A 22,260-nucleotide genomic window follows, 5' to 3' on the forward strand; every position below is an offset into this window, starting at 1 on the left:
TTCCATTCATCTGTCAATGGATACTTAGATGGTTCCAGAAACGTGGCTATTATGAAGAGTGCTACAGTGAACATGGGAGTGCAGATGTCTCTTTGACAAACTGATTTCCTTTCCTTTCATCCCTTGCTTTCAACATAGGTAGTGATTGCCACTCTACCTCAGAAATTGGCATTTCTTAAATGACATAATATGAAAGTGTTTGGAAAGGTTTTTCTCAAAGCCACTCTAAGCTTTTCCAAAGGTAGTGAGTTATCTCAGTAGATTGTTTACAGTCAGTTACAGATTGAACTTCTTGATCTGCTCTTTCCTGCTTCTCACTACTGCACTTGACTAGTCTTAAAAATATGCATATATATAATAGCAAAGACTTGGAACCAACCCAAATGCCCATCAGTGATAGACTGGATAAAGAAAATGTGGCACATATACACCATGGAATACTATGCAGCCATAAAAAAGGATGAGTTCATGTCCTTTTCAGGGACATGGATGAAGCTGGAAACCACCATTCTCAGCAAACTAACACAGGAACAGAAAACCAAACACTGCATGTTCTCTCATAAGTGGTAGTTGAACAATGAGAACACATGGACACCGGGAGGGAAACATCATACACTGGGGCCTGTCAAGGGGTGGGGCAAAGGGAAGGGAGAGCATTAGGACAAATACTTAATGCATGCAGGGCTTAAAACCTAGACAGGTTGACAGGTGCAGCAAACCACCATGGCACATGTATATCATGTAACAAACCTGCATGTTCCGCACATGTATCCCAGAACTTAAAGTAAAAAAAAAAAAGGTATATATATTCTAAAACTCTAAACTTTAAGACAGTATTATTGTTAATTTCATTTCATATGTGAAAAAAGGCAAAGAAAGGTTAAAATAATTTGGAATCACGAGAAAATAAAACAGAAGGAAGCAGTTTATCACCCCATTGGCAGACTTCCTTCCCTTACCCTCCTCCCTCCTCCCTTTCCCACTTGCTTATTCATTGTCTTAACCCAAACATTGCACAAAACCTATGCGTTGCTTTGTTCTCTTGGATTGAGACAGTTCACCTGGTCTCAGATACCAAATACCTGTGACTGCACGGCCGTGAGCACCAGCTCTCAGCCCTGCTGCTCCCGGAGACGACATATTTCTCCACTTTCTAACAGCTAAGATGAGGTTGTCTCTTGCAGATCCCAACTGTTGTGGGAGAGAGTCGTGCTCTGTGCCCTGTGGAAAGTGCCACCCGCAGCTGTTTCCAAGGGGTGAGTGCCTTGCAAATGTCCCTGGAGATGGGGACAGACATGGTGCATTGGGATAGTTTGCTGACTGATTTACATTACAGACCTATTATTACTCCACACAGCATCTCAGATAACTGAATTTAGGAGGTAGTCTCACCTCCAGCTTTTCCTATGATAAACTTCTTCAGCAGAGCTGACAGAATTGGAGTCAGAAAAGAAAATGAAAATATCAAGTCATGCCTAAAAACACATCTAGGGTGCCACTGTTTTTCAGGTGTTGAGCCCAGCAATCAAAGAAGAGAAATTCCTGTCTTGGGTCCAATCTGAGCCTTCCATCCTCCTGTGGCTCCCGACCTGCCACCGGTTATCAGCTGCTGAAAGAGTCACTCACCCTGCTCGGTGTACCATCTGCAGGACTTTCCCAATCACGGGACTCAGGTACAGCCATCAGCAGCATTTCTCGGATTATCATTCTCCGTAGGGTTCTCAGTTGGAGCTGCATCCCTTCAGATTCTTTTTGGGGTCCTCCTTGCACATCTGAAATTCAGTTGACTTTTTTGGCTCAATGATTTCCTGGCAGGAGGCATCCTGGTTGATAATAAATTGTCTTTTATCTTCTATAATGGATGAAATATTAAATTCTTCCACTGATGCATAATGTGACTAATAGACATTTTTCTTCCTCTAAGGGGAACACATTTTGTCTTTGTTTTGTTTTGTTTTAGAGACAGGGTCTCTGTCACGCAGGCTGGAGTGCACTGGCACTATCATAGCTCACTGCAGCTTCAAACTCCTAAACTCAAGTCATCCTTGCAGCTCAGCCTCCTGGGTAGCTGGGAGTACAGACACAGGCCACCATGCCCAGCTAATTTTCTATTTTTTGTAGAGACGGGATCCTATTGTGTTACCCATGCTGGTCTCCAACTCCTGCTCTTAAGTGATCCTCCTGCCTCAGCCTCCCAAAGCATTGGGTTTCAAGTGTGAGCCACTGCACCTGGCCTGTCTTTTGTTCCAAAGAAACCTTTTAAGTATTGAGCCATCCATCGTCATCATCATCCTAACAACACTACTTTTGTTAACTGTTAGACAAATGCCAAGCTGAGCAGTTCCCATGGGCCATTTCATTTAAAATGTGTTGTAAGCCTATGCAAAGGGTTGTATTATTATCCCCAATTTGCAGAGAAGTTAAATAACCTACATGATTAGCAAGCCGCAGAGGCTGGCAGCCTAAATCCAGAGTCTCTGCTCTGCAGCCATGATGCTCTGCTGCCTCCCTGTGCAGACAACTGCAAATGAGCCTCATGCTCACACAGATGATCAGCATTCATGAGAGCAACTCAGGCCTGATCTTCTCTCCACCTGGAGCTAAAAGCAGATTAGAGAGCTAGATTTGGAGGTGGGAGATGCAAATATTTCCATAGCTTTGAGGAGAACAGTCAAAATCCCATCCTGGAGAAAGAGTGTTATAGGTCTCCCATAAATAAAACCATAAGGAAGTTAAATAGGTTATCATTAAAGCTTGGGAGAAGAGAAAGAAACCACCAGGTGTAGGCCAGGCATGGAAGATGCCATTATTCACGATGAGTGAACAGGGGCCGGGAATGTGGGAAGACTAGAGCTATGGGACATCAGGCAGCTAAATACAAGGCAAAACTGAGGGTGCCCGGAAGGAGAAGGGGACAAGAGGCCTCAGGCCTCAGCTCCTGCTCACTTTGTTCCTTTTCCTTTCCCATGCTTTCTGACCCTAGCTAACCCAGAACTGAAATATGCTCCCCATGGAGATAAACTAGGTCTGCTTGGTACACCAAAAAACTGGAGATCTGGTTTTAATTTTGCCAAGAAAATGAATTGGGTTTGCAGAGAATTTGCAAGACACAGTAAAACTTCATTCATAAAAATTCTGCAAGTAACTGAACTTTAGACAATAACACATATAAATGAACAGGACTGTTGGAAACCAAGCAAGCAGGGACAAGGAAATCTTCTTACAACAATGAAAAATAAATTATTTATATTGGACAATGGGGAAATCTGAATATGATTTACCACGTTATGAATACATTATAATCATTTAACCAATAAGCAAGTATTAGTTAAGGAGTTACTGCCAGTCCTGCCCTAGGTCAAGTACAAGATTAACTTTGCAATTATATAAAACACAACTTTTACGTCGACATATTTTTCAAAATTATTATATGTAACATAAAGCAGATACTATTTGTATTCTATAGATGATAAAATTTGAGTCTCAAAGAATTTGAGTGACTTACTTAAGCCGCCCCTAAAAATGGCAAAGGCTAGAGGCCAAGAAATGCTATACCTCACATATCTGTTGAGAATGAGAACAGAATTTCTTTAAAATGCCTCCATGTAAACCATCTTTCCTCTTATACACCCAAGGCAATAAACAGGTGTCCTATATACAAAGAGCTGGGAGACCTGGGCAAGGTATTTAACCTCTATGGACCTCAGTTTTGGGTTTTTTGTTTTTTGTTTTGTTTTGGTTTAGTAAAATTCAGCAGGGTAGAACAAATGATGTCTGAGACTTCTTTAGCTCTAAACTTCTGATTCTATTAACAATTGCCTGGATATATTATAATCTTAGCTTTAAACTTGTGTTTTGGGATCTCAAAAAAACTCAACTAGTAGCTTTGGTTTCTTGGGAGAAGAAGAAAGTCATGTTAGAGGAGAAGCACTTGCAGATGTGCAGGTAGCAGGAAGAGGACAAAGATTTGGCCTTCTAAAGAAAAAGAAGGTGCAAAGACCATAGAGTGGCCCTAATCCAAGATTTAAATTCTGGAAGGACATGTGACATTTTTGCTCTGTGATAGCCATGGAAGGTTGAAATGAAATTGGGGAAAAACCTGGGTTCTATATTGGTAAAAACATCAACAACGGGCCAATCTCATTACCCCCCACAATAACCATTCTCATACACCTGTAGGTAGTTGCAGAGCACAGAGGAACAAATTTAAGGATAGATCAGCTTATTATCCTAGATAAGCCAGTCACAGCCGTCTAGTTAATGCTTGATAAAGCAGCCAGCATGGATGGCTCATCAAATAATCCTTATAACAATAGTTTATTATGTTGTACACTTCGTTGAAAAAGTGAATGTCTTCCCATTAATGTATGTTAAACAACTTTTAAAGTTTTCCAAAAATTTTGCAAGGCCAGGAGGATAGGGTTTGCTAGCTCCATTTTTCCTTAGTTGAAGAAACTAAGTCATATATCCAACTTCATTCAATTAACGTTCATTGAAAAACCTACCATGCACCAGGCATTCTCCTAAACTTAAGTGAGCTTAAGTTTCCAATTCAACTATTAGAACTGCTATAAGTAGTAATGATGGTACGTGAATTCAAACTCAGGGCTCCTGCCTTGAGGAGTGGTGGTCTATTCTAGAATAGTGTGGTCTATTCTAGTGGTTAAAATGGCAGGCCATCAATTCAGATAGTAACCTGGGACTCAAAATCTTCTACTACTTACTAAGTAGTTGTGTAACTTTGTGCAAGTTACATAAACTCTCTTTAGTTCCATTTCCTCATCTGCAGAATGAGAGTAATTGTGAGAATACCTGACAGAATTTCCATGGGGATTAACTGGGTCAACACATGTACACTGCCTGCACATAGAACACGCACAAAAATGCTAGCTGCTATTATATCATCCCACACTATTTATTAATATCCTGCCATGGGACTCAGGGTTGGAAGTACAGCAGTGAACAAAGGTAGCTGAGGGGCGATCTCAAGGTATTTACATTCTCTTGCTCTGCCTCTAAATGACATGGATCAAACCATCAAACCTTCTGCCATCTGGCCTCAGAAGCTTTCCAAGGTTTTTTCCTGCTGTTATTCAGGGCAATTAGCAGGTCTGATAGATTCAATGCCCTCTAAACCCTTCTTACTTATCCCAATCTTCGTTGCCTTATTCCTCCTCTTCTTTCTACTTGGGATTTCTTTTGCTTTAATCTCCAGCCCAGCTTTCCATGTATAGCATGAGTCTCACTTTCCAGACCACACCAGCCCATAGGGCTCTCCCTCTGCCTCCCTGCTATAACCCTCTGCTCCATGCCTCTCATTGGGCACTTAATCACACATTGCCTAATTCTGGAAGTTTCAACCTTCCATGTCAAAGTTTTGCCGCAAGATATGAAATTTAAGAGCACTGGAATCTTGTCATATTTCTTTTTTGTAACTTTTAAGATAGGGGTTGAAAACCCAGATGCTTCAGAGGCAAGGCAAGTGGTGTACATGAAGGAAATAGGACAGGTAGAGACTATGGCTAGCTCAGAACTGTATGTCCAGTCTAAAAGGAGTAGCTGCCGCCTGGTTCTCACCAACTATCACCATATGAGGACAGAGCTTTATACCTCACACACTGCAGTTAGAGAAGAGAATTTACATATCGGGGAAAAATGTATAGCTCCCTGTTATTTTGTAGACAAACAACATGGTCCCACTCAAATATCCTTAAAAGTTACTAACTGATGTTTGCTAGGTCTCACTAGCTCCCCACTAACATCGCAATAGTTTCCTGAGTATTATGGGACACCCCTCCTAACCAGAGTGTGTCAAGACTCTCTCCTCTCCTTCTGACTACAAAGGCATTTAAGGTTGTCATTTCTCATCAGGAAAAAATCTCCAATGTTGATGGGTCCAGAAACTTGGGTGTGGTGAGGAATTCCCCTCCTCCACTTACATCTTTCCTACATACAGACTCCTATAAAATGATGAGTGCTTATTTTTAAATCTGTTATCTATGGCTTAATTTTCCCCAACACCATGCAGGAATACAGGCCCAATATTATCATATCCTCCAAAAGTTTAAGGAAAGCCAAAATTTGATTTTATTGAAATCTATTTTTTAAACTTAGCTATTAAATTCAAAGCATTTGAGTCCATTGTGCAGCTGCAGAAAACATGGCTGCAGATTTAAGGGTTTATCCTAAAGGTTGTAGTGCACAGCACCCTGCATGTAGAAGGCACTTCGTATTTTGGGAAATAGACCTCTATACCATAGCGTATGCGGCATTAATATAATGCCATTTGAAAATACTTTAAAATGAAGATTTATTTGAGTAAATAAATGCATTAGAGTCATTTAATAATCCTATAGTTTAGGAGAAACTTTACACTGATTTGGTAGTTCGGACATCTTCTGTATATTTTAGGGTGCTCATTCTCCACCTGGATTTTTTTTTCTCATCTACCAGTGATGTAAGCTATGCTTCTATTTTAATTGGCAGATACCGCTGTCTGAAGTGTCTCAACTTCGACATCTGCCAGATGTGTTTCTTATCTGGTCTTCACAGCAAGTCCCATCAGAAGTCTCATCCTGTCGTTGAGCACTGTGTTCAGGTAATATTTAATGTCACATACTAAACTATTCATTAATCAATTCAGTATAAGCTATTGCTGTGAAAAAATCTTTCCCTCCAGTGAAACCACAGATTCTGCTCCTGTCATACATTACAATATTTAAGACTAAGCAAGTGGCAAACTCCACCTTAAATATCTCTCAATATAAGTATGCTTTCTTCACGTTGTACATCTCAATGAAAGTTTTTGGGCACAAGAAAAGTCCAGAGTTCAGTCTACAGTAATTGATCAGATACTCTGGACTAGAAAATGTCAGTGAAGAGTTAGAGGGAGAAGCTTTGGAAATGAGTACAGATGGAAAAGAGATGGGCTCTGGTGTGGCAAAAATGATGCAGCAAGACTTCTAGTTACTAACATATTTTGGAGAATTTTCTTTTTTAACATGTCTTTTCCTGAACCCTAAATTTCAATTATTTCTTCTTTAGGAAAAAAGAAAGATTATTATCTCAATGTTGACTGAAAAAGTATAGAGCTAAAACTTCACAGCTGCCTTTCAAATTTTTTAAAATTAGAAATACCTAGCAAGTGAATTCAGTTCTTTGTAAGAAGAGAAATAGCATAGTACATTTTAAGCAAAAAGCATTCTATTTTTTCCCAGAAAGAACATTTTCTTTTCATTACTAAATTCCAGTGAGTAAGTTTCTTCACACAGATGGCAACCCCCTCAAATACCACAATAGCGAAGGATGTTGATTAATTAACTTTGCCAAGGATAGTTTTCCCTCCCTCTCTCCTTTACATGAATGGCCCGCAAAGGTCAAGTGCCTGAATCTTGCCAAATAATTTCCAGTGGGCATTTCCTTACCCAGGTCCTCAGGTTCACTGGCCTAGGATCTACCTTCCTATGGCTAAAAGTCTTGGATTTGTTGATGTTAGAGTGACACCATGTGGCCACTTTGTTATTATGCTTTAAATTTCAAGTGCTGAAACCCTTAAAATGAGACATCTCATCCCTTCTTTGCTTCCTTTTGGCAGAGGTTCTTAACTTGGGGTGAATAAATGGATTTCAGGTGGCCTGTGAGTCCACTGAAATTGTAGACAGAATGGAATGTGTGAGTATTTCACTGGAGATAAACCCACGAGTTATTACAATCCTAAATGTGAGCAACCACAGGCTTAATCCTCTTTGATGCCCTCCTCTAGGTGTAGAATGCCAAATGGCTGGGTTACTCTAAGGAAGAGGACTTATTGAGGGGGTTGGGGTATTTAATTTGGAGACTTATGCTATCTCTATGAGAATGTGAAGAAATTCAGGGACAAGAAGGAGGTAAGATTATTTTCCTGAGGACTTAAGATAAATAATTCCAAAAACTTTCATGGTGGCCAGTCCACCCAAGTAAGGAAAGAAGACCATACATAGACTGATCTGACACTTTTTAAAAATGCTGGTTCTTTCAGCAGATGTCAGCGATGCAGAATACAAAACTTCTCTTCAGGACCCTCAGAAACAACCTTTTTCAGGGGCGCTGTAGGAAGAAAGAAGCGGCGAGAAGGCAGCAGCTGCTGGACCAGGTGAATCCAAAGGGTGTACCTCACCATGCACAGGCCAGGTGAGTGGCTGCGAGGATCGGCCGGTCCCGCAGAGTAGCCGACCAGGGCCCTGGGTGTTATGGTAACCAGTCAGCAATCTGTCTAATGCTGAAGGTCCTAGACAAGGCAGGAGGCAGGTGAGGGATGGACTTCAGATATTTTTTTCCTCTAAAAAGGGCCTTTAATTTCAAAGTAGAACTAAGAGGCCACAAGATCTTTTGGTGACTCATCCAGATGTTCAGAGTTATTTCTACAACTGAAACCATCAGAAAGACAAAGAAGATATTTAATATTAGAATATTTGAATAACTTTGTTATATTCCTAGTTTTTGCTGGTTTGCTTTTGGATGCCTAATCCAGAATTAATACTTTATTAAAAAAAAAAAAAAAGGAAAAGAAAGACACTCAGCCTTCCACCACTGACAGATGAGTGCTATTCACATTTTAGTGTGAAACAGGGATTAACCAAAACAGGAATTATGCTATAGATACAATTTTTCATTCTTAGTTCCCAAAACATCGCTTTTAACGGCGTTACTCTCTTCCTTGTAAGAAAATGCCACAATTCAAAAGCAATACATTATTGAACATTTGGCTATTTCCAAATGTTGTCCCCCAAAATTCTAGAGTCAACATCCCTATGCATACATTTATCTGATTATTTTTATGTTTTTATTAAGGGAAAACTCATTCAGTGAAAATCATTGAATAAAAAATTGCAAACTTGGTTAATCCTCAAAATGTTGAATGCCAAATTGTGCTCCAGAGGGGCACAGCCTGCCACTTCCAGTATATGCATCACATACCTGATCACCAACCTAAAGATGACTTTTAAAAGGTTTTGTGACTTTCATTTTGAAGTAGCCACTTCTTTGTAATTTAAAATAGCAGAAGACAAAGGAAACACTTTTTTTTTTGTTTTTTTTTTTTTGAGTCAAGATCTCACTCTGTCGCCCAGGCTGGAGTGCAGTGGCATGATCATAGCTTACTGCAGCCTTGGACTTTTGGGCCTAAGCGATTCTCCCACCTCAGCCTCCCAGGCACACACCACCATGCTCGCGTTGAATTTTTATATTTGTTTTTTATAGAGATGGGGTCTCACTGTGTTACTCAGTGGGGTCCTCAAACTCCTGGCCTCGAGTAATGTCGCACTTCAGCCTCCCAAAGTGTTGAGATTACAGGTACGAGCCACCATGCCCAGCCTCATCATACTTTTGAGAAAAAGAAATATTTATTCACTTCCATTTTGCCTACCGGGAGTATAAGAGTAGACTAGTTTAAGTCAGATTGGTATTCATTTGTTAATTTCTTTTGTAATTCTCTAAACTTTTCTCAGACATCCAGCAGCAAATCTCCATTTCAGTCCCAGACCCCTATTTCTGTGGTCATTTTGTTGCTTTAAAGATTGCTGTATTTTAAAATATGTTTTTATGACTCTTTAAAGGATAAAGTACACAATGACCTCACAATTAGATGCTATCTATTATTCCTATGTCACATTTACCTATCAGGTTGTTATCAATATATGATTAAAGTTAGAGAATTTGGATATCATCTTGATGTATATCTTTAATTTTGCACATAGAATTTAAATTTGAAAATAAAAGCAAAGATATCAGGTTCCAGTTTATCTTTATTCTTAAAGCCAGCTATTTTCACCTTTCACTAGGAAAGTACTGATAAAATGTTAATCATCTGTATATATTGGCTACTTGAGATCTTGCCTAAATTTCTATATTCCCATAGTCACATCACAAAGATCCATACTCTTTTTTTTTCTTTTCTTTTCTTTTCTTTTTTTTTTTTTTTGAGATGGAGTCTAGCTGCAATGCTCAGGCTGGAGTGCAATGGCGCCACTTGGCTCACTGCAACCTCTCCCTCCCGGGTTCAAGCGATTCTCCTGCCTCAGCCTCCTGAGCAGCTGGGATTACAGGTGCACGCCACCACACCCGACTAATTTTTGTATTTTTAGTAGAGACAGGGTTTCACCATATTGGCCCGGCTGGTCTTGATCTCCTGACCTCAAGTGATCTGCCCATCTTGGCCTCCCAAAGTGCTAGGATTACAGATGTGAGCCACTGTGCTCAGTCTCCATACTCTTATTTGCATTTCTTTTGGCTACTGAAGCCAGACTGATCTTTTACACATTTTTGACAAACATGACAGCACGTCTCATGCACTCATCCCCTCCAAACCCTCGTGCCTTCCTTAAATCAGATTCCTCCATCATTTTCCCATTATTTTAGGCTAAAATGAAAAGTTGTAACATGACTTAGTCTTGGTCCTTTTGGTCCACCATGCTAATCTCTCCAGCTTCATTCCTCCTCCACAGTTCTCTGTGTTCCAGCCCTGATTCTGCCCCACACATGACTAAGCCAGATCTATCCCACCCTTAAGACTTACACCTTTATTTTATAAAGGATTTGTCATAGTTTGTAACTATACATTTATTTATCTAACTATCTGATTACTGTCTGCCTTCTCATTTTGCTAAAAGCTCCATCAAGGAACCTGATTTCACTCCCTCTTGCAACTCTACCACCTAGCTCATAAAGTCATGCAAACCATTCAATCCATCAGCAAATCTTGTTGGTTGTACCTTCAAAATAGATTTGAACTCTGAGTGAGTCTTTCTATTTCCACTGCCACCACCTTAGTGGTCCCTTTCTCCCGCATTGTCACATGACCTCCTAACTGGTTCCCCTGCTTCCTCCTTGGTCTCCCCATGGTCTAATCCTGGTGCCACAGGCAGGATGACACTTTTCAAATTTTGGCCAGATCATGTCACTCCTCTGCACAAACTTTTTTGTGGCTTTCCCTCTTCCAAGAAAGCCACAGTCCTTCCAGTGGCCTTTAGCCTGGCCCTATAAACGCTGTTCCCCACCAGCTCTTGGTCCTCCTCTGCACCTCTCCCTGACTTGTTCTGCTTCAGCCTCACAGCTCTCCTTGCTGCTCCATGAATATACCAGGCATGCTGCCACCTCAGGGGATTGGCACCCCTAGATCACCTCCCTGTATGGCTTGGCTGCTCACCTCCCAAAGACCCACCGAGGTCTTTGCTCAAATGCAGGCTCATCCTGCAGGTCTTTCCTGACAACCATTTACCATTCAACCCCTGTCCTCACTCTGGCACTCCCAGTTATCCTTGCTGGCTTTATTTTTCTTCAGAGCACTTCATCACCCTCTGACATCCTCTGTCTTACTTATTTATTATTTATTGCTGTGCCCTTCTCTATAATGTAAGCTCTATGAGGGGGGGAATGTCCACTGTTTCCAGTTGTATTGCCAGCATCTATAATGTCTGAATACGATAAATGCGCAATAAATATTTGTTGAATAACAGACCGACTGAATGAATAATAAAATGTATGGTGCATGATGGAGGGATTGATGGATGGATAGATAAGGTGAACCATGAGCTCTTTTAGAATGTAGTGGGAAAGAGTCAAGGAGTGTTGGAACAAGGTAATGAAGTTTGACTGAACCTGGAACAGAGACAGAAGCCTTGCCCTCAACTAACCATATGTGTGGGCATGAGGAAGTCACTTCACTTTTCTATGGCTCAGTTTCTTTGCCTGTTAACTGGGATAACCTCTCCTCTCTACTCCCAGAGTAGTATTTCCGGAGGTGAGATGAGGAAAGGGAATTGCAAGGGCTGTACAAAGCCAAGGTTCTCTAAATGTCAATGTGTTGTACTCTGTCCACCCCAAGTACAATAGAGTTGTTCCCCAAAATAACATTCTTATGTAATAATTTTCAGTGTACCCTAGACTTTGATGAGTTCAGAAATTCTGATTTGTGGCTGATCTAGGAGAAAAGAATGTGGAATATTACTAAATCACAATGTAATAATAGTAAAAAACACATCTTTGATATCTATTATGTTGGCACACTAGCACTGACCATCTTCTAAGAGATTAATGGTTATTGCCAAATGATAATATTGAATTCATTCAATGATTCAGCAAATAATCTGCATGGTAATAAGCCTTCTCCCTTTTGATGTGGTTTTATTTACTTTACATATGCTAGTTTGCACTGAGAATACTTTCATTTACAAAACTAGAATTGAAAGTTAGATGCCAAATATCATCAGTCTTATGAAATATTTCAGGAAGTTCTTGAAAATATAGTTAAAAGAAAATAAAATGCTGAAAATAACAGAAGTACTTCTCTTTGTAGCTAATTTAATTGTGAATTACCAAGAAACCCCAAGTAACTCTAGCAAAATTACTAGAATTAATAGACTTCAAATGATGGCAGAAAATAAAATAAACATATACAAAATTCTTCACTGTACTAGCAATAACCAGCTAGAAATTTTATAAAACCTCATTCAAAATACATGTAAAATTATTTTAAAAGAAACTACAAAAGTTTAACAAAAAAGATACAAGACCTAAATAAAAGTATAGTATTTTATTGAGTACAGAAAACAAGTCCTGACCAAAAGGAAAAAATACCAAATTCCTAAATGAGAAGACTAGCGTAAGAATGTACCTGCTCCAAAATTAATAGTTGATTTTGTTATTTGCTTCAATACTTACAAATTTGCCTGTTTGCAAAATTTATTTGTAACCCTAAAATTAACAATCATGGTGCTTTTCAGTTTTTGCAGACATGAGCAGAGTGGCGAAAAATTTTTGAGTTGCCTGATGCACATGTTCCCAGCTGAGGTCAAACGGGATAGTGCTCTGTGTCACTGTTTCAGCCCTCGTACTATAAGCAAGTGTCCTTTTTGTGTCTATTTTGTGTCATGATATTTGCATATCTGTGCTTTTCGTTGGCAATTTTACTTTTGCAAATGGCCCCAAAGCATGGTACTAAATTGCTATCTAGTATTCCTAAGTACAGCAAGGCTGCGATGTGCCTTGATGAAAAAATACACGTGTTAAATAAGCTCATTCAGGTATGATTTATATTGCTGCTGACCATGAATTTAATGCTAATGAATCAACAATATGTATTTTAAAAGTGTCTTTATACAGAAACACATAAAACAAGGTTGTGCATTGATTGGTTGACAAAAATATTGTGGCCAGAGGCTTGTAGGAACCTAACTTTGTATTTCCTCTAGGAGCAATGGGTTCAGTATTTCCTAATTCAGTGTTCATGGTGGCCTTATAGAGCATAAGTACTGTGAATAATGAGAATCTACTATATTTAAATTAAATGCATTTCCAGATAGAATCACAATGTTTTCTAAATAGGATAAAATAATTTTGAAGGTATGTTGGAAGAATAGTTGTACAAGAATAGTAAAATTATGAAACTGAAGAATAATGAGAAGGGATGTTAATATCTGAAGAACAGATACTAATATAACAAATATTAACACTTACTACAAAACTACTATGACCAAATAATATAGTATAAAACAGGAGTGAACACGTAGGTCTAAGGATGAGAATACAAAATATAATAACTGATGTAAACATATATGGGATAAACCTAATATGTGATAAAGGTGATATTTCAATTCATGGAAAAACAATGCATAATTGGCTATCCATTTGAAAGGAAAATTGGCCCTTATTTTGCACCATATACTTAAATACATTCCAAATTGATTGAAATTTAAATGTAAAAAGAATTTAAAATAAATATTAGAGAATAGCAGAACATCTCCTAAGGAAGAGAGAAAAACAAAACATTATGAAGGAATAAACAGATGTATATGATAGCATGCAATTTTAAACATTTTGCTATGGTAAATGATACTATAAACAAAATTAAAAATTAGCCCTAGACTTAGAAAAATATTTTCGGTAATAAGACAAATGATGCTATCAAAAGGGTCCCTGAAAATTGATAAGAAAATCTTGATGTGAGGCCAGAAGTGTTGGCTGCTGTGGAGAATTCAAAACAGGGACCTCCCTGGCCATCAAGATGGAAGAGCAAATAGTTTCTCATGCTGGAGAAATACTCTCCAGTGTGGTGGTCATATCTTGTAAGGATTCAGTCCCACGTCGAGTAATGTCTTTGACAACGGAAGGAATTGCAATCCCCCTGCTCAGTGCCAAAAGCGTGGGTGTGTTTGAAGCTTTTTATAATTCCATTAAACCTATCCAGATTATCAACAGTGCCATAGAAAGGATGAAGCCAGGGAAATTTCCCGATGGCAAAACAAATTTATTTGGCATTTCTTCTGTATGTGAAGGGTAACAAAACTCTGTATGAGACTTATTATCAGACATTCAGTATACACTGTGCTGTGACGTGAGGTAGTCTCTGTTGACCAAGGACTTGACAAAGGCTGGTGAATTTACCATCCACTCTGCTCCTCAGGAGGGGAAGTTGACTCCAAGTCCTGTGGACTTCACAGATTACACCTGCAACCTTACAGAATATCAAAGAGAGCCTTGCTCTCTAGATTTCTCATCCGAGAACACCTCAACTCAATGAACTGTGTCATCGTGCAGCTGCTTACAGGAGAGCTGGTGGTAGAAAGGCATGGGGCTGCAGCTGGTGCAGGTGGAGACCTGTGGGTGTGCAAAAAGCTATGCCCATCGTGCCACAGAGATTCCATATATTCAGATGGCCATGGGGACATTTGTAGGGGCCTCTCTGTCCCTATATACATGGTCTTCTCCAGGCTGTTTACTGCCCTATGCTGAAGACCAACTTCAAAGTGGAATATAAGGCCACCATCGACATGCATCTTCATGCTGACCACCTGGTCACGGAGGACTTCCCATTGCAGCTCTGCAGGATTCAGCCTAGGAGGAGGGAAGCTCAGAATACAGGAGTGGACTTATGGATATCCCACTGGTTATCTTTTATGGGGGAACAAAAGCCAGCAGTATATACTTGTTTTTGTGATTATTCTGTATCAGAAATGAAGTGGACTCCTTAAATTACAATTATTTTCTTCCTCATTTCCTTGAGGCTTCTACTTCCAACAGGCACCTTTAATCAGATTTTTCTTTGAAATTCAACAGAATTTCTTAATGCTATTTGCAAGATCATTTCACAGAAAACGTTTCCTATGACCTCCCTGTGTTTGCACCAAAAAAGGCACAGAAAACCTGTTGCAACAGCCGTTGGAGCTGTGCTGGAAAGTAAGATCATGGGGACAAAAGGAAACTTCTCTCTGACTCACTAATAATGAAAGTAGTTGAGCACTCCCCACAGCAAAGGGTCTGTGGCCAGGTGCATTGCTTATGAGGTTTGTAGGTACCCTCCAAGGAAGAATGCAAAGTGGCATCCACTGGAAATGTGTAGCTTTTTTTTTTATTTTTTTTTTTTTTTTTATTTTTTTTTTTTTTTTTTACCCACTCCATTTCTGTAGTTCTTTTATAACATTTTCACTATAACTTCAAAATTTTTAGGCAACTGAGAAAAAAGTGTCCCTTGCTCTTATAGGAGTGAGGAGATTTGGCTGGTGCTGGCGTGTTTCTGAACCCTCAAGAACGTCATAAGAACTCATGCTGCCATCTTCTGGGAATATATTTAAATGCAAAATTATGTAAGGGGAAAAAATGAGTGTGTGCTCCTTTTGCTATTGGGAGGGTTCTGAATGGCAGGAGCCCCGTGCCCAGGATGGCTTGGTGAAGGCCCCTCTCCTCAGGGTGGTGCCAGGAAAATGTCCCTGACTTGATGAACTTGGCTTGCCCCTCACCCACCTGAGGGACCTGTTTTGATCCAGGGTTTTTTGACTTGAAGCCAGTGTTTCCTTAGTCTCCCTTTGTGGTTCAAAGTCAGTGATGAGTCTGTTGCAAAACATTTCTTCCTTCAAACCCTATCATTGTTTTGTTGGTCCACAATGAACAGGATCTCAAAAATAAGCTATGTGACCAGGCTAAGTGGCTCATGCCGATAATCTCAGTACTTTGGGGGGCAGAAATGGGAGGATTGCTTGACCCCAGGAATTCGAGACCAGCCTGGGCAACATAGGGAGATACTGTCTCTACAGAAAAAATTAAAAATTATTTGGGCATGGTGGTGCATGCCTGTGGTTCCCACTATTCAGGTGACTGAGATGGGAGGATTGCTTGAGCCCAGTAGGTCGAGGCTACAGTAAGCCGCGATTGCACTGCTGTACTCACTCCAGCCTGGGTGAAAATATCTCAAAAATAATAAATAAATAAATAAATAAGCCATGCTACTTTGCACAGTAATCGCCCTTCCTTCATAGTCGCCCTTTTGGGCAGGCTTGGGCAAGGCAGGCTCAGGCTGAAGCCTCCCAGGCTGTACTTCCATTGTCCTGTAACAGCATTTGGTGATCTGTAATGCTCCCTACATTATATGCCTTCAATGCTGAGGGTAAACAAACCTGATTTAGGCAATGCTTTATCTTAGGACTTCAATTAAACTGATAAAACTTATTATCTGAGTCATTTGCAAGTTGCTTCTCAGAAAATACATTTCTGGTTTATAAATCTTCTTTTATGCTCATATGACATTAATAACTATCTGTATTTGATGATGTGTTCAAACTGAGTAGCAGAAAATAAAGAAGCCATACTTTCTAAGAAAAAAACTAAAACTCAAGAAGAAAAGAAAATGGGGAAGAAGAGGTGAGTGAAGAGGAAAATACACAAAATACATAAATAGGCAATCACAGAAGAAGAGTTCCAAATGGCCCTTAGACACCCAAAAAGACGTTCAACCTCTCTATTGGTTAGAAAAAAGGCAAATAGGCTAGGCTCACGCCTGTGATCCCAGAACTTTGGGAGGCTGAAAGTTCTGCCTCCCAAAGTTAAGGAGGATCACTTGAGGCCAGGAATTTGATACCAGCATGGGCAACATAGGGAGACCCATCTCTACAAATAATTTTAAAATTAGCTGGGTGTGGTGGTGTGCACCTGTGGCCTGAGCTACTTGGGAGGTAGGAGGATCGGTTGAGTCCAGGGGGCCAATGCTGCAGTGAGCCATGATAGTGCCACTGCACTCCAGCCTGGGTGACAGAGCAAGACCCTATCTGAAACAGAAAAAAGAAAATTGCAACAATGACATATCATCGTTTTACTTATCGAAAAGACAAAGATTAAAATGAATGGCAACACCCTTTGCTGGTGAGGAGGGAAGAACATAGATGTTCTTGAAATCTGGTAGAACAAATGGCTACAGAATTTTCAGAAAATACACTGAAAAATATTTATTCAATAAATGTATTGAACGCTGTTATAGGCACTTGGGCTACATCAATGAAGAAAAAGAGAGAAGGATTTCTGCTGTCTTGGAGTTTGCATCCTAGTGAGGACCAAACAAACGACAATGGTGTATAAGGGAATTATATCATACGTTAAAATATTTAAGTATTAAAGTTCAAAAAAGGAGAAGCAGATAAGAAAAATAAAGACTTGGAGAGTTGGTAGCAAATTTAAATATGGTGGTTATAGTGGGCCTCAGTGAGAGGTGATATTTGATCAAAGTTTTGAAGGAAATGAGGGAGTAAGAGAAGCACACTGCAAACTGAGGAGACAGCCAGCGCCAAGTGGGAGCATGCTTGGTCTTAGGTTGGTGCAAAAGTAATTGTGGTTTTTGCCATTAACTTTAATGGATCCAAAGAACAGCAAGGGGGCTAGCATGGTTGAGTGGGATGAGGAATGAGAGTAATAAGAGAAGAAATAAGGTGGGGTGTGGTGGCTCATGCCTGTAATCCCAGCACTTCAGGAGGCCAAGGTGGGCAAATCACATGGGGCCAGGAATTGGATACCAGCATGGCCAACATGGTAAAACCCTGTCTCTGCTGAAAATACAAAAATTAGCCAGGCGTGGTGGCATGTACCAGTAATCCCAGCTACTTGGGAGGCTGAGGCAGGAGAATCACTTGAACCTGGGAGGCGGAGGTTGCAGTGAGCCAAGATAGAGCCACTGCACTCCAGCCTGGGTGACAGAGCAAGACTCCATCTCAAAAACAAAAAGAAAAAAGAAGAGGTGAGAAAGTAGGGGCAGATGGAAGGCCAGTGTAAGGACTTGGGCTTTTACTCTGGGGAAACATTGGAGGATTGTGAGTAGAGAATCTAACTGAGGTTTCAAAACTCTCAGTCTGGTTGCTATGTTGAGAATAGACTAAAGAGGGCCAAGAGTTAAAAGCAAGGTTCTATAAACATTTTCCTAAATTTTTTCCAATATTTCTATTACAAATTGTAATGTATAATTTCAATCTGTTTGGAATTTATTTTAGCAAGGGTCTAACTTTACTTTTTTTCCTGGGGTGAGGAATTATGTGATCTTTTAGCCAATTATGTGATCTTTTTCCCACTTAATTAAAATGACAGCTTTCTCATGTATTAGCTTCCCTTGTATGCTTGGATTAATAGAACTTATATTCTCATCCTTAGATCTATGTGTCTATTCTTGCATTTGCACTAAATTGTATTGTCATGGTCGTTCTATAGTAAGTAGAAGAATAAGATTGCCATCAACCAAGATGGGGAGGCTACAGGTGGAGAAGGTTTGTGGGGGAAATCAGGAGTCCAGTTTGGGACACACTAAGATTGAAAAGTCTCTGAGATGTCCCTGGGGAGATATTGACCAAGCAGCTGACTAGTCATATCTGGAACTTGGAAAAAAGGGTCTGTACTGGAGATACCAATTTGCGGGTTGTTGGCATGTTAATGGTTTTTAAAGTCATGAGATTATATGAGATCACCAAAGAGAGAACGTAGAAGAGAAAGAGAAGAGGATCAACGACTGAGCCCTGTGACACTCCCTTTACAAAGCTGCAGAGAAGAAAAACCAGCAAGGGAGACTGAGAAAGAGTAAAGAATGGAGAGGGAAGAAAACCAAGAAAGTGAGGAATCCTGGAAGACAGGTGAAGAAAGTGTTCAAGGATGAAGGCATGGTGTTCTACTGTCAAATGCCACTGCTAGGTCAAATAAGAATTGACCTTTTACCCTTGAAAAGTCAGTGAATCCAGGAGCTGGATTAATTTGAAAAAAATTAACAAAATAGATAGACCACTGGCTAGACTAATAACGAAGAAAATAAAGAATAATCAAATAGACACAATAAAAAATGAGACAGGGGATACACTACCGATCCCACAGAAATACTATCTACCATCAGAGAATGCTATAAACACCTCTAGGCAAATAAACTAGAAAATCTAGAAAACATGGAAAATTACTGGACACACACACCCTTTCCAAGACTAAACCAGGAAGAAGTCAAATCCCTAAATAGACCAATAACAAGTTCTTAAATTGAGGCAGTAATTAATAGCCTACCAACCAAAAAAGTCCAGGACTAGACAGATTCACATCCGAATTCTACCAGAGGTACAAAAAGGAGCTGGTACCCATTCCTTCTGAAACTATTCCAAACTATTGAAAAGCAGGGACTCCTCCTTAACTCATTTTATGAGGCCAGCATCATCCTGATACCAAAACCTGGCAGAGACACGACAAAAAAAAGAAAACTTCAGGCCAATATCCCCGATGAATATCAATGCAAAAATCCTCAATAAAATACTGGCAAACTGAATCCAGCAGCACATCGAAACACTTATCTACCACAATCAAGTTGACTTCATCCCTGGGATGCAAGGATGGTTCAACATACACAAAGCAATAAACACAATCCATCACATAAACAGAACCACTGACAAAAGCCACATGATCATCTCAACAGATGTAGAAAAGGCCTTCAATAAAATTCAACATCGCTTCATGTTAAAAAACTCTCAATAAACTAGGTATTGATGGAATGTTTCTCAAAATAATAAGAGCTATTTGTGACAAACCCACAGACAATATCATACTGAATGGGCAAAAGCTGGAAGCATTCCCTTTGAAAACTGGCACAAGACAAGCATGCCCCCTCTTACCATTCCTGTTCAATATAGTATTAGAAGTTCTGGCCAGGGCAATCAGGCAAGAGAAAGAAATAAAGGGTATTCAGATAGGAAGAGAGGAAGTCAAATTGTCCCTGATTGCAGATGACATGATTCTGTATTTAGAAAACCCCATCATCTCAGCCCCAAAACTCCTCAAGCTGATAAGCAACCTCAGCAAAGTCTCATGGTGCAAAATCAGTGTGCAAAAATCACAAGTATTCCTATACACCAACAATAGACAAGCAGAGAACCAAATCATGAATGAACTCCTATTCACAATTGCTACAAAGAGAATAAAATACCTAGGAATACAGCTAACAAGAGATGTGAAGGACCTCTTCAAGGAGAACTACAAACCACTGCTCAAGGAAATAAGAGAGGACACAAATGGTAAAATAGTCCATCCTCATGAATAGGGAGAACCAATATCATGAAAATAGCCATACTGCCCAAAGTAATTTATAGATTCAAAGCTATTTACATCAAACTACCATTGACATTCTTCACAGAATTAGAAAAAACTACTTTAAATTTCATATGGAACCAAAAAAGAACCTATACACCCAAGACAATCCTAAGCAAAAAGAACAAAGTTGGAGGCATCATGTGACCTGACTTCAAACTATATTACAAGGCTACAGTAACCAAAACAGCCTGGTACTGGTACCAAAACAGACATATAGACCAATGGAACAGAACAGAGACCTTAGAAATAACACCACACATCCACAACCATCTGATCCTCTGCAAACTGGCAAAAATAAGCAATGGGGAAAGGATTCCCTATTTAATAAATGGTGCTGGGAGAACTGGCTAGCCATATGCAGAAAATTGAAACTAGATCCCTTCCTTACACCTTATACAAAAATTAACTCAAGATGGACTAAGGACTTAAATGTAAAACCTGAGTCATACATTTAAAGACTTAAATGTAAAACCCCGAACCATAAAAAGTCCTAGAAGAAAACCCAGGCAATACCATTCAGGACATAGGTATGGGCAAAGACTTCATGACAAAAATGCCAAAAGCAATTGTAACAAAAGCCAAAATTGACAAATGGGATCTTATTAAACTAAAGAGCTTCTGCACAGCAAAAGAAATTATCCTCAGAGTGAACAGGCAACCTACAGAATGGGAGAAATTTTCTGCAACCTACCCATCTGACAAAGGTCTAATATCCAGAATCTACAAGAAATTTAAACAAATTTACAAGAAAAAGAAAAGCCTCATCAAAAAGTGGGCAAAGGATATGAACAGATATTTCTCAAAAGAAGACATTTATGCAGCCAACAAACATATGATAAAAAGCTGAATCATTAGAGAAATGCAAATCAAAACCACAATGAGATACCATCTCATGCCAATCAGAGTGGCGATGATTAAAAAGTCAAGAAACAATAGATGCTGGTGAGGCTGTGGAGAAACAGAACATTTTACACTGTTGGTGGGAATGTAAGTTAGTTCAACCATTGTGGAAGACAGTGTGGCGATTCCTCAAGGATCTAGAACCAGAAATACCATTTGACCCAGCAATCCCATTACTGAGTATACACCCAAAGGAATATAAATCATTCTACTATAAAGACACATGCACACGTATTTTTATTGCAGCACTATTCACAATAGCAAAGACATGGAACCAACCCAAATGCCCATGAAAGATAGACTGGATAAAGAAAATATCATACATATACACCATAGAAAACTACGAATCTGTAAAAAGGAATGAGATTATGTCCTTTGCAGGGACATGGATAAAGCAGGAAGCCATCATCCTCAGCAAACTAACACAGGAAGAGAAAACCAAATGCCACATATTCTCATTCATAGGTGGGAGTTGAACAATGAGAACACATGGACACGGAGAGGAGAACAACACACAGTGGGGCCAGTTGTGGGGGTGGGGAGTGAGGGAAAGGAGAGCATTAGGACAAATAGGCAATGCATACAGGGCTTAAAACCTACATGACAGGCTGATAGGTGCAGCAAACCACCATGGCACACATATACCTATGTAACAAACCTGCACGTTCTGCACTTATATCCTGGAACTGAAATTTTTTTTTCTTTAAAAAAAGAATTAACCTTTGAATTAGCAATNAGCAGGAAGCCATCATCCTCAGCAAACTAACACAGGAAGAGAAAACCAAATGCCACATATTCTCATTCATAGGTGGGAGTTGAACAATGAGAACACATGGACACGGAGAGGAGAACAACACACAGTGGGGCCAGTTGTGGGGTGGGGAGTGAGGGAAAGGAGAGCATTAGGACAAATAGGCAATGCATACAGGGCTTAAAACCTACATGACAGGCTGATAGGTG

The 22,260-nt window shown here is 39.7% G+C and overlaps 1 protein-coding gene and 1 pseudogene across 1 annotated transcript in view; both read left to right on the forward strand.

Annotated features, from left to right (window-relative positions):
• The window catches only part of DYTN (dystrotelin), a 67,707-nt gene that overhangs the window by 15,988 nt on the left and 29,459 nt on the right, over positions 1 to 22,260 (forward strand). Inside the window, exons 6-9 of the mRNA XM_017893923.1 lie at positions 1,185 to 1,256; positions 1,510 to 1,673; positions 6,487 to 6,598; positions 8,021 to 8,169. Of these exons, the coding sequence (XP_017749412.1) occupies positions 1,185 to 1,256; positions 1,510 to 1,673; positions 6,487 to 6,598; positions 8,021 to 8,169 (497 nt within the window). The remainder of the gene's footprint in view (positions 1 to 1,184; positions 1,257 to 1,509; positions 1,674 to 6,486; positions 6,599 to 8,020; positions 8,170 to 22,260) is intronic.
• Positions 12,084 to 15,005, forward strand: LOC108543425 (Down syndrome critical region protein 3 pseudogene; annotated as a pseudogene).

This window comes from Rhinopithecus bieti, unplaced genomic scaffold, assembly GCF_001698545.2.
Source record: "Rhinopithecus bieti isolate Rb0 unplaced genomic scaffold, ASM169854v2 scaffold_22522, whole genome shotgun sequence".
In the NCBI taxonomy this organism is placed as follows: Eukaryota; Metazoa; Chordata; class Mammalia; order Primates; family Cercopithecidae; genus Rhinopithecus; species Rhinopithecus bieti.